This window comes from Oncorhynchus keta, chromosome 20 (genome assembly GCF_023373465.1).
Source record: "Oncorhynchus keta strain PuntledgeMale-10-30-2019 chromosome 20, Oket_V2, whole genome shotgun sequence".
NCBI classification, from domain to species: Eukaryota; Metazoa; Chordata; class Actinopteri; order Salmoniformes; family Salmonidae; genus Oncorhynchus; species Oncorhynchus keta.
Genome location: NC_068440.1, coordinates 23,350,468 through 23,362,967, shown reverse-complemented (window position 1 = coordinate 23,362,967; position 12,500 = coordinate 23,350,468). Strand labels below are relative to the sequence as shown.

At 45.7% G+C, this 12,500-nt stretch overlaps 1 protein-coding gene and 1 long non-coding RNA gene across 3 annotated transcripts in view; both read left to right on the top strand.

The window, feature by feature from the left end:
• mrpl3 (mitochondrial ribosomal protein L3) overlaps positions 1-1,405 on the top strand; it is a 6,448-nt gene extending 5,043 nt beyond the window's left edge. The window contains exons 8-11 of the mRNA XM_052472454.1: positions 194-305; positions 472-549; positions 734-811; positions 952-1,405. Of these exons, the coding sequence (XP_052328414.1) occupies positions 194-305; positions 472-549; positions 734-811; positions 952-1,098 (415 nt within the window). The 3' untranslated portion in view covers positions 1,099-1,405. The remainder of the gene's footprint in view (positions 1-193; positions 306-471; positions 550-733; positions 812-951) is intronic.
• Positions 1,406-4,445: 3,040 nt separating this feature from the next.
• On the top strand, positions 4,446-6,381 carry LOC127910116 (uncharacterized). 2 transcript variants are annotated; one of them, XR_008073968.1, is made up of 3 exons: positions 4,446-4,888; positions 4,928-5,122; positions 6,197-6,381. It is a non-coding gene; the product is annotated as an uncharacterized LOC127910116 (long non-coding RNA). The 2 variants fall into 2 exon arrangements; XR_008073969.1 differs by adding an exon at positions 5,632-5,725 and having other exon boundaries at positions 4,446-5,122.
• The last annotated feature ends 6,119 nt before the right edge of the window (positions 6,382-12,500 follow it).

Genomic DNA, 12,500 nt, shown 5'->3' with positions numbered 1-12,500 from the left:
CTGTCTGTCTGTCTGGCTCCACACCCTCATCTCTCTCTCTGTCTGTCTGTCTGGCTCCACACCCTCATCTCTCTCTCTGTCTGTCTGTCTGGCTCCACACCCTCATCTCTCTCTCTGTCTGTCTATTTCTGGAGAATTGTTCCATTTCTGTGTTCTATAATTTTTCTGTGTGTGTGTGTGTGTGTGTGTGTAGTATTGGTAAGGGTTTTCAGGGGGTGATGAAGCGGTATGGGTTTAAAGGCCAGCCAGCGTCTCATGGCCAGACGAAAACACACCGCAGACCTGGAGCCTCGGGACCTGGAGGGGTAAGACACACACCGTTGTTGACTGTTTAAAGATTTGGGGGAAAATCAATACATCTAAATAAATATGTAACATCTCATTCACACACACACACACACACACACACACACACACACACACACTAAAAACACTACTTACACACACTTGGACTAAACTGTGTCTCTTCAGGATCCAGCCAAAGTCTTCAAAGGGAAAAAGATGCCAGGCATGATGGGAAATGTGTTTGACACTGCCCACGGCCTAAAGGTACGCACCCACACACACATTCACCGAGTCCATGTAAGCACCTTCATGAATAATCAGAGGAGTGTGAAAAACAGAGCTTGTAGTCCCATTCTGAGTGCTTGCCTGAACCCTTTATGTTGCTATCTAACTGGTCCACAATGCCCAAAGCAACATCTTCTACCAACTCACGACTCTCTCTCTCTAGGTATGGAGAGTTAACACCAGGTATAATGTTATCTATGTTCATGGCTCTGTTCCTGGCCACAAGAACTGCTTACTAAAGGTACGACATACACCAGCCAGACTTACCATGCTCCTCGATGCACTTCTATTGGTCTGGCAGATAAAGTTACTGACCTTTTGTTTATCCAATCACGTGGTTTTATAAAGTTACTGAAATGGTTGTCCAATCATATGGTTTAGGTGAGGGACACTAACCTACCGACTTATGTGGAGAAGAACATCAACCCTCCGTTTCCAACATTTTTCTGTGAGGAGGACGAACAGCTACCTGAAGACCTGTACGATGAAGACCTGTTCATACACACACAGCCCTCACTCACACTCTAACAAACACACAGAGCCCTAACTCTTACACAGACATAAACACACACAGCCCTCACTCACACTCTAACAAACACACAGAGCCCTAACTCTTACACAGACATAAACACACACAGCCCTCACTCACACTCTAACAAACACACAGAGCCCTAACTCTTACACACAGACATACACACAATCTCATATATCAATTGTATGGTGACTAACTGTGACATGTAGGGTTAGTGGTGAAATATTTAAATGTTTTCTAGCCACACCCCTCTGTAGTCATGATGTCATTGTGTCTGGGACATTAAACATCCTTTCCTGGAAATACGTTTGTGTTTCATTAATTGTCTTCTCTCTCTTTTTCCTCTCGGTCTCTCCCTTGCTCTTTCACTCTAATGACCAGAGTTCTGTCACTACCACAGTTTTGGAAAGAGAAAACAGAGGAGTGATGTAAGGGTGTCCCAGAGGGACAAACTGAGCCGAGAGACAGATGGAGGGAGGGTCAGGAAACTGACAGGTGGAGAGAGGGAGGGCTGCAGAATCATAAAGGCTGACATTTGTGTGAGGGAATGGGGGATAAATGGAAGGAGGGTGACAGGCAGGGAGCAAGAGACGAAGAGAGGGGTATAAATTAGGACATTGGTACAGCAGAACCGCTGAGAGATACGCATAGATAATATGGGGGGTTAATGGCTGGTGTGTGTTGAAGACAGTAGAATAGGGTTTATGTAACCCGTTAATGTTGTTATTCTGACTGACTCCTATGAGAGCTCTCCTTTTCTACCTTCCACCATCTCTGTTTTATGTCAAGATGATTATGTTCTGGAGTTCTATTAACCGCAATGATTTCCCCATGATGTTCTGGAACACACACACAGCCTCAAACAGGAATGTTACCATTAGAAATGTCTGTTGTAATTATTCTGCACAACAGGCCTCCCCACATCTCTATCCACCCCCAACCTTTTCCCCTCCCCTTTCCCACCTCATCTTCCTGCCGCTTTCCCTCTCCCCCTCTCCCCTCCCACCCTCTCCTTTTCCCCTCTAGTTCTCTTAGCCTCTCTGCTTGGCTTCTGTCGATTGATGAGCTTTAATGGGGCAGACATTCCTTTTAAAGTGTGTGTGTACACAGCAGATAGAGAAGCTGTACTGCACCATCACTGCAGAGCATCCGACTCTACTGTACTACACACTAATAGATCTATATGACTCCATAATATCCAGATCTAAGTATATGATACTCTGACATAGTTTACACCTGCTACTAACATGCGGCCTGTGGTCAGATCATGGACTGGTTTGTTTATATCAGGTGTTATCAGAAGGGTGTGTGTGTCAGTCTGACCTTTTTGTCTTGATGGATGTCGTCCGATACTGTTGCCTCCACATTATGGATATTGTATTCACATGAATGCTGATTTGGTCAGCAGGTAGTAGATTAAGTGTTTCTGATTGGCTGATGCTGAGACATCAGCTGTTTGGCCAAAGCAGCACTTTCCCTGAGTTTACAGACCTGCTTCTCTCTCCCTAGACACAATTTACGTGCACGTGTGTAACTTCAGCTACGCCTTGTGTGTGTGGTGAGTGAGCGCTGTGTGATATGAATAATTGAGTGTGTTATTTGAAGGAAGCAGCTTCTCAACATTAACCCTCTAACACCACACTGACAGTCTGTATGATACAGTCACACACACACACATGCATGACACAGATTAGAGCAGGATGAGCAGCAACATAAACCCTTTCACCAGTGAGACTGACAGAACCATCATCATGACCATCATCATTGATGACGAGGAGCAGAGTGAAATGTAACCTCTGACCTCAACCCCCCCCACTGACTAGAACTATTCTGTGGTTTTATAATCATTCAACCTTGATTCAATTCAATGCACCTTTATTCATCCCTCAGGAGCAATAAGGTGGGCAGGACACAAGCAGTAACCTGGCAACTCTGTCCATCCCCTCTCTCTCTCTAGCTCAGCTAAAGGCCTTTGTGTCAGGTTATACAGTTTTCCTTTCAGGCCAGGGAGGAGAAATGTCATCTTTGTGTCTGTGCTAACATTCTCTTTCTCTCTGTCACACTCTCACACACACACTCTGTCACATGAACCTGATGTTGAGGGCCTCTGGGCCAGATGAAGAGAGTGCTGACCTCACCTCCCTTAACACCTCTTTCTCTCCCCATCTCTTTCCTCAATATCTATCTCTTGCTCTTTCACTCTCTGCTTTCTCCCACTGTCCCCCCTCACACCCTCTCCCTTCTATTGATTGGTTCACATCCCAGGTTTGACTTCCTTTTGTGATGGTTTCCGTGACACCCTGAAAACTATTGACATTTATTTACCCCAGAATCACAATCGACACACACAGATACACCCCGGTGGCGCCACATGTCTCTTCCAGTTTGAGTTCCGGTAGCACTGCTGGAGGCTGACTGAAAAGGAACCCCTTCTCTACCAGACACCTGCATCTCTCTCTCACACAACTGCACACGCTCACAAATACACACATACTTTCTTATGCACACACACACATGTACACACTCACGAACGTGCACACACACAAACAGCTAAACAGTAAACATTGCAGCATACCTGGAGTCATTATCATGCAGAGCAACAAAGCATTGCAGTATCTAACAGTGCTCTGTGCTGTATTCTAATACAGTGCTCTAATATTCTGTAGTGCTCTGTGCTCTAATCTAATATAGTGCTCTAATCTACTACAGTGATCTGTGCTGTAAACTACTGTAGTGCTCTGCTCTAATCTACTGTAGTGTTCTGTACTCTAATCTGCTGCAGTGCTCTGTGCTCTAATCTACTGTAGTGCTCTAATATACTGTAGTGCTCTGTGCTCTAATCTACTGTAGTGCTCTGTGCTCTAATCTAATACAGTGCTCTAATCTACTACAGTGATCTGTGCTCTAAACTACTGTAGTGCTCTGTGCTCTAATCTACTGTAGTGCTCTGTGCTCTAATCTGCTGTAGTGCTCTGTGCTCTAATCTGCTGCAGTGCTCTGTGCTCTAATCTACTGTAGTGCTCTGTGCTCTAATCTGCTGTAGTGCTCTGTGCTCTAATCTTCTATACAGTGCTGTGCTGCAATGTGCTCTAATCCACTGTACATCTCTAGTTTGTGCATGTGTGCGTGCGGGTGTGTGTCACGTGTGTACATGCATTTGTGTCCTCTACACACATAGCATGTGAATTTGTCAGTTGAATGATAGAATCCTTGAACAGAATAAATCCTAACTGTTTTTCTAGTATGCGTTTCTCCAGTCACAACCATGGAACACACCTGACATCTAGTGGTCATGAGGATAAATGCACTCATGTATCAAATGTTCAGTCATAGCGGGACAACCATTTATATCAAAGATCTTTATAGGTCCCTGGTTGTAAAGCACTTTATTTTAGACCAAAATAAGTTATCAAAATGAAAAACATGAACACAAAGAATAAAAGTTTTTTAAAACAGGAACATTGCTGTAATACAACATTGGTAAGCCTAGTAACATGTTAATAACACTCCATAAACAGTTAACAAGACATGAATAAACCTGAATAAGTACCTTAGTAGCACCACACTGATGCATAGATAGATTGCTCTTGTATTGGCACCATCGTTAGGAGAAAGTGTCCCCTGGACGTGGGGTCCTGATTTTGGTCTGGGTGTCATTGATGTGGTCAGGTCTAGGGTGTGGTTAGTCTATGATTGGGAGGTAGTCAGGTCTAGGGTATAGTTAGACTATGGTTGGGATGTAGTCAGGTCTAGGGTATGGTTAGACTATGGTTGGGATGTAGTCAGGTCTAGGGTATGGTTAGACTATGGTTGGGATGTAGACAGGTCTAGGGTATGGTTAGACTATGGTTGGGATGTAGTCAGGTCTAGGGTATGGTTAGACTATGGTTGGGATGTAGTCAGGTCTAGGGTATGGTTAGACTATGGTTGGGATGTAGTCAGGTCTAGGGTATGGTTAGACTATGGTTGGGATGTAGTCAGGTCTAGGGTATGGTTAGACTATGGTTGGGATGTAGTCAGGTCTAGGGTATGGTTAGACTATGTTTGAGAGGTAGTCAGGGTTAGCTGTTTACGGTATAGTTAGACTATGGTTGAGAGGTAGTCAGGGTTAGCTGTTTACGGTATAGTTAGACTATGGTTGGGATGTAGTCAGGGTTAGCTGTTTACGGTATAGTTAGACTATGGTTGGGATGTAGTCAGGGTTAGCTGTTTACGGTATAGTTAGACTATGGTTGGGATGTAGTCAGGGTTAGCTGTTTACGGTATAGTTAGACTATGGTTGGGAGGTAGTCAGGGTTAGCTGTTTACGGTATAGTTAGACTATGATTGGGATGTAGTCAGGGTTAGCTGTTTACGGTATAGTTAGACTATGGTTGGGATGTAGTCAGGGTTAGCTGTTTACGGTATAGTTAGACTATGGTTGGGATGTAGTCAGGGTTAGCTGTTTACGGTATAGTTAGACTATGGTTGGGATGTAGTCAGGGTTAGCTGTTTACGGTATAGTTAGACTATGATTGGGATGTAGTCAGGGTTAGCTGTTTACGGTATAGTTAGACTATGGTTGGGATGTAGTCAGGGTTAGCTGTTTACGGTATAGTTAGACTATGGTTGGGATGTAGTCAGGTCTAGGGTATAGTTAGACTATGATTGGGATGTAGTCAGGGTTAGCTGTTTACGGTATAGTTAGACTATGATTGGGATGTAGTCAGGGTTAGCTGTTTACGGTATAGTTAGACTATGATTGGGATGTAGTCAGGGTTAGCTGTTTACGGTATAGTTAGACTATGATTGGGATGTAGTCAGGGTTAGCTGTTTACGGTATAGTTAGACTATGGTTGGGATGTGGGTATGGTATGGTTGTGTTCCGAGGTTAGGATTAAGACAGTGAGTAGGTGCTGATAGGGTGGGAGAGGTGGGGGGAGGATGGGGGAGGGATAGCAGAGGATGGGTGAGGAGGGGGAGGGATGTAGAGTGACTTGGGGGTGAGGTTTGTCTGAGTGGGGGCTCTGGAGTGACCCCTGGGTGTAGGAAGCGTAGTTAGCTGTGTAGTTAGCTGTTTATGGTATAGTTAGACTATGGTTGGGATGTAGTCAGGTCTAGGGTATGGTTAGACTATGGTTGGGATGTAGACAGGTCTAGGGTATGGTTAGACTATGGTTGGGATGTAGTCAGGTCTAGGGTATGGTTAGACTATGGTTGGGATGTAGTCAGGTCTAGGGTATGGTTAGACTATGGTTGGGATGTAGTCAGGGTTAGCTGTTTACGGTATAGTTAGACTATGGTTGAGAGGTAGTCAGGGTTAGCTGTTTACGGTATAGTTAGACTATGGTTGGGATGTAGTCAGGGTTAGCTGTTTACGGTATAGTTAGACTATGGTTGGGATGTAGTCAGGGTTAGCTGTTTACGGTATAGTTAGACTATGGTTGGGATGTAGTCAGGGTTAGCTGTTTACGGTATAGTTAGACTATGTTTGAGAGGTAGTCAGGGTTAGCTGTTTACGGTATAGTTAGACTATGTTTGAGAGGTAGTCAGGGTTAGCTGTTTACGGTATAGTTAGACTATGGTTGGGATGTAGTCAGGGTTAGCTGTTTACGGTATAGTTAGACTATGGTTGGGATGTAGTCAGGGTTAGCTGTTTACGGTATAGTTAGACTATGGTTGGGATGTGGGTATGGTATGGTTGTGTTCCGAGGTTAGGATTAAGACAGTGAGTAGGTGCTGATAGGGTGGGAGAGGTGGGGGGAGGATGGGGGGGGGATAGCAGAGGATGGGTGAGGAGGGGGAGGGATGTAGAGTGACTTGGGGGTGAGGTTTGTCTGAGTGGGGGGGGAGAGGGCTGGTCACTCTGGAGTGACCCCTGGGTGTAGGAAGCGGGGGGGGAGAGGGCTGGTAGGGCAGGTGATGGGAGGAGGAAGGGGAGGCAGCAGTATGGTGGTGGGTGGAAGGATAATGGAATGCGCTATGATGGGGTGAGGAGGGGGAGGACTGGTAATGGTGTGAAGCATGATGAGGGGAGACAGGCGTTCTCTGAGGAGAGGTAAAATGGAGGGAGCTGTAATGGGGGGAGGAGGGGTAGGAGTGGCGATGGGGGGAGGTGTGAGATTGATGATGAGGAGTAACGCGATTCTGAGAGACCTGTGAGTCTTTAATGGGGTTATAGTTCATGTTAGGGTTAGAGTTATTGGTATAGTTCCAGGAAGTCTTATTGGAGTTACTATTGGGCAGTATGTTAGGCTCAGAGTGGTTCCAAGCAGTAGCCATGCTGTGGTTGGTGTAGTTAGTGGTGGTAGGATTACTGGTAGTAGTAGAGGGACTAGTCCCCTTCTTGTAGAGGAAGACGTTGTAGTGCAGAGGAGGGCTGGCCTCGGGGCGGAGCTTAGCCTCTTTAGGGAGGAGCGACTGTAGACCAATGGTGACTCCATCCTGCTTTAGAAATATACAGGGTTGAGAGTCAGAGGAGGATAGACATTTATAGACTAGAGAAGATAGAAATAAGTTGGATAGACAGGGTAAGTGAGAAAGATAAAGGGAGTGATGGTTGAGACAGAGGGAAGGAATGGAGAAATGAAGAACGAGGGTTAAGGTAGAGAACAGGTGTGCATGTGTGTGAGAGAGGGAGGACTGAGGGGAGGACAGCTCATAATAATGGCTGGAACGAGCAAATGGCATCACACCATGTGTTTGATGTGTTTGATACCATTACATTGATTCCACTCTAGCCATTATCATCAGCCCGTCCTCCCAAATGAAGGCGCCACCAACCTCCTGTGAGGTTCTATTGGTTGCAAGAATTTTGTATAATATTTTAAATTACAAAATGTATGTTTTGAATCCGGTGTCGTTTTGCGTATCAGTTCAATCTTCCCAACTATTTTGCAATCTATGTGGCACAGTTGTCCATTTTTTGGTTCTTAAATGAAACTGGTATACTTTATTTATCACAATTTTCTTTAACCAAATATGGTCTTTAATGCAGGGCTGACAGACAATTTTACTACTTTTTCCCCTTCCACTTTCTACCATTTTTGCGGTAATGCTGCATTTACTTGGTTGTAAATTTGTGTAGAGCAGATTTTTTTTGTTAGCTGCATGTGTGATATAACTCCACCAGTCCTGTTTATTACATTTACATTTAAGTCATTTAGCAGACGCTCTTATCCAGAGCGACTTACAAATTGGTGCATTCACCTTTATGATATAATTTACAAATATTACACCTTTTTTATTATTATTTCAAAAGATAATGTTTATTTTTTTAATCTATTAGTATATTTGAGTTGAATCACATGATTTGTTCTGTTTGTTTCTGGTGGATTAAACTGAAATTGCAACCTACTTTCTATGGCTTGTTTAAACAATGATGATATTTGGGAGATGATTTCCTTTGTAAATAACTGAAAGTGAGAGGTTGTAATCTGAATAAAGGGAAAAAAGACCATTCTTGAACATGGGGTGAGACAATTGATTAATTTGCTAGAGAACCAGTTTGGATTTAAGTATAACTTTTGTATGATTGACACCTTTAGTGAGAGTCTAATGCTTTAATATTTAATCATTTCTGCCCTCCGAGTTCATATTCATTATATAAATAGGCCCGTTTAATTTTGGCTGGTTTGCCGTTCCAAATCAAATGGAATATAAAACCATAAGCAAATAGGTAAACTGTGATATGACTAAAGAGTTAATCAGGGTGATTTTTCCACAAATAGACAGGTATTTTCCTTTCCATGGTAGCAAGATCCATTTCTGCTAACTTTCTGTAAAAAATGTATTGGTGTGAGATCATTTCTTTATTTCGGGAAATGTACACCGAGTATGTCCACATCAACGTCAGATCATTTATAGTGTTCTATCTTCAATGGGTAAAGTCCATGTCAAAGACATGTCTGATTAGAATTATTGGCCTCCAATATTTGAAATGGACTGTGTGTGTTTATTAAAGTGTTAATAAAGCCATGCACAATAAGCCAGGGAAAGCTGTGAGTGAGTGAGTGAGTGAGTGAGTGAGTGAGTGACTTATGACTTTTGGTCTTTCTTTATTGAAACATTCTTAATTCATTTAAAACTCACCCCCCCACTCCTAAAATAAAAAAATAAATAAAAATACACAAAAACCCTCTCCTACAACCGTATATCCAAAACATCTTCCCCAGCAATACAGACAGCCCCCCCAACACACCATATCTCCTCAAACATCTCCACACATTTGATCATTTTATAGAACTCAAACTCAACCCTAAGGCGCGCAGAGACCATCCCATTAAACAGTAGTAAAGGGTCTGTTATCCCCCACCTTGACCCTGTTCCTCCTTGTTAGCCAAATAGCTAACTTTGCCTGAGCAAACAGAAAATTCAACAAAACACATTTTTCTTTCTCCTTACTCGAATACCTGTATCCCATTATAAACATCCCAACAGCAAAAACCACCCCCAACCTGTCACACAGACATTCCAACAGAGACATTAATGGCATTAACCTGGTGCACACAGAAAACACATGAATTACAGTTTCTTTCATTTGACAGAAAGGACACCCCTGCCCAATTCCCGGATCAACCCGTGCCAACCAGCTGTTAGTGGCCAGGGCTCCATGAAGAACCCTCCACTGGAGGTCCCCTGACCTCTTTGGTACTGGGGGTTTGTAGAGCGCCCTCCATCTAAAACCCACCATACTCTCCGCCCCACATACCCCCTGCCACTGATGTGCCTTCACTCCTGTTAGGCTTCTGATGCTCCTCACCTTAACGCAGAGGTTGTAGAGGGCTTTACCTCCCACCCCCTCAAACTCCCCCAGGCTCGGAGTGTTAAAATCTAAAAAGTCCTCCAGACCCCCAGTCTCTGCCGTCACCTGCAGTGGCGGGAACATTGGTGGCCCCTCTCCCTTTGGCCTCTCAAACACCCCCCTTACCGGCTCAGACAGTGCCTCCTGGACCTCCTCCAGGAATCTCTCCAGCAGCCTAAGAGACGTTATTCCTGTTTGTTGCACCAAGACCTCCGGGGTTTTCCACCCCTCCTCTCCCAGCAGTCTCAGGTCACCCAGCCTTTGTAAACCCCCTGCCATCAGTTGCCTCTGCAGGGTGGCCGACTGAACCGATCTCAAAGGGATGGCTGGGTTGTGGAAGATGGGCTCCTCCCACACCCACTGCCCAGGCTCCACACCCCCTTCTCGTGTGGGCCTTAGCAGCTGCCAGGCCCTCAGCACCGCAGAGTAAAACTCTGAGAGACCTGCTGTACTCAGCCTCTCCAGCTTCATGAGGAACAGCTGCTGGTCCAACCCTAATCCGCCAGCTCTCCTCAGCAGCGCATGCTGGTTCCCTCCAGCCAACATCAGTGTGGTACAGCAGTCTCTGCACCGCCTTTAGTCGGAAAGCAGCCATCCTGCTCTCCAGTTCCACCAGGCCCTGTCCTCCTTCGTGGACGGTCATGTACAAAACTGCTGCCTTCAGCCAGTGATGTCCCGACCAAAAAAAAAAAAAAAATCCACCAGCTTGCGTTGCAGGTCTGCAAGCAGACCGGCGGGGGGTTGAGGACAGCCAGTTTATGCCACAAGGAAGATGCCACCAGGTTGTTGATTATCAGCACCCTCCCTCTATATGACACTTGGGACAGGAGCCACCTCCACCTGGCCAGTCTTGACACCACTGCCTGTGTCAGCCCCTCCCAGTTCTTGCTGACCCACCTCTCCGAGCCCAGGTACACCCCTAACACTTTAAGCCCTTCACAACCCCACTGCAAACCCCTGGAAGCAGGGGAGGAGCCCTATCCCCCATGCCCCACATAACAGAGCTTTGCTCTTTCCCCAGTTTACCTTAGCTGATGAAGCTCCCTCGTACACCTTCAGACTGGTCTCTAGTTCCTGCATATCTTGCCCATCCCTGACCATCACAGAAACATCATCTGCATATGCTGAGACTGCAATTCCTGTCACCACATCCATGCCTGTCCAGCATACTCCCCGCAGTCTCCTGCGTAGCAGTCCTAAAAAGGCTCAATGGCTAGTGTGTACAGCTGCCCAGATAGAGGGCATCCTTGTCTAATGCCCCGTCTCACCCAGACTGGCCTACTGAGCCCCCTCCCACCTTAACCATACATGACGCCCCAGCATACAACAGCTTCACACAGGTCACAAAACTCTTCCCAAACCCAAACACAGACATCACATTAAACAGATACTCATGATCCACTCTATCAAAAGCCTTCTCTTGATCTAAAGAGACCAGTCCAAAGTTCACATTAGAACCTCTCGACAAGTCCAACATGTCCCTAATCAAGAACAAGTTGTCCGTGATTGAGCGTCCCGGTACACAATATGTCTGGTCCTTGTGTATTATAGAGTCCAGATGGGACTTCAGTCTGTTAGAGAGGACCTTGGCAAAAATCTTGTAGTCCGCACAGAGTAATGCCACAGGCCTCCAGTTCTTAAGTTCACACAAATCCCCTTTTTTGGGCAGGAGAGTCAGAGCCGCCCGACGGCAGCTCATCGGCAACTCTCCTACCCCGACGCATTCTCGCAACACGCAAAAGAAATCCTTTCCAATTGTTCCCCAGAATTTTTTGTAAAATTCCACTGGAAGTCCATCAACCCCGGGTGCACGACCGGGGACATCTGGGTTACTGCCTCTGCCAGTTCATGTGACAACAGAGGAATGTCCATTTCATCCCTCTGTGCCCGAGAGAGCTTAGGAGTCCTGCGAACAAGACCTGAGCACACATAGGATCACACATTTCTGCCCTATACAAGTCAGTATAAAACTCCACAGTCCGCTCCCACATCTCCCCACCACAGAGGTCACCCGCCCATCAGACAGCCGTAGACAATGCATACCCTTGGCTTCACTGCTCTGTCTTTCCAAACCAAAGAAGAAGGAGCTGGGAGCATCCATCTCCTTGAGCATGGAGAACCTAGCTCTTACAAGTGCTCCCTTTGCTTTAACCTGGAAAAAACTGCCCAGGTCCCTACATAATTCGGCTAAGTTAGCCTGGAGGCCTACATTGCCTTGCCCCACCATCCCTACCTCCATCTCACTAATACACCGCTCTAGTTCCCCCAATACTCTCCTAGCCTCTGAGGATGAGAGAGCTGTGTACTGTTGACAGAAAAGCCGAATTTGCACTTTCCCCACATCCCACCACTGACTCAGAGACTCATACTCCTCTCTTCGCTGCCCCATCTTTCCCAAAAGTCTGGAAACCTGAGCAAAAAGTGGCATCTTGTAAGAGCTTTACATTGAACTTCCAATAAGATGCCTGCCGGGGCCCTGGTGAAATAGACAGCCGAGCCATGGTTATGTGGTGATCCGAAACCCCACTGGGAGAATGGTAGCACCCAGCAGCCTATTGCTCTGATTCCTGGACATGTAAAAACGATCAAGTCGAGCTGCACTCACCCTAGCCCCAA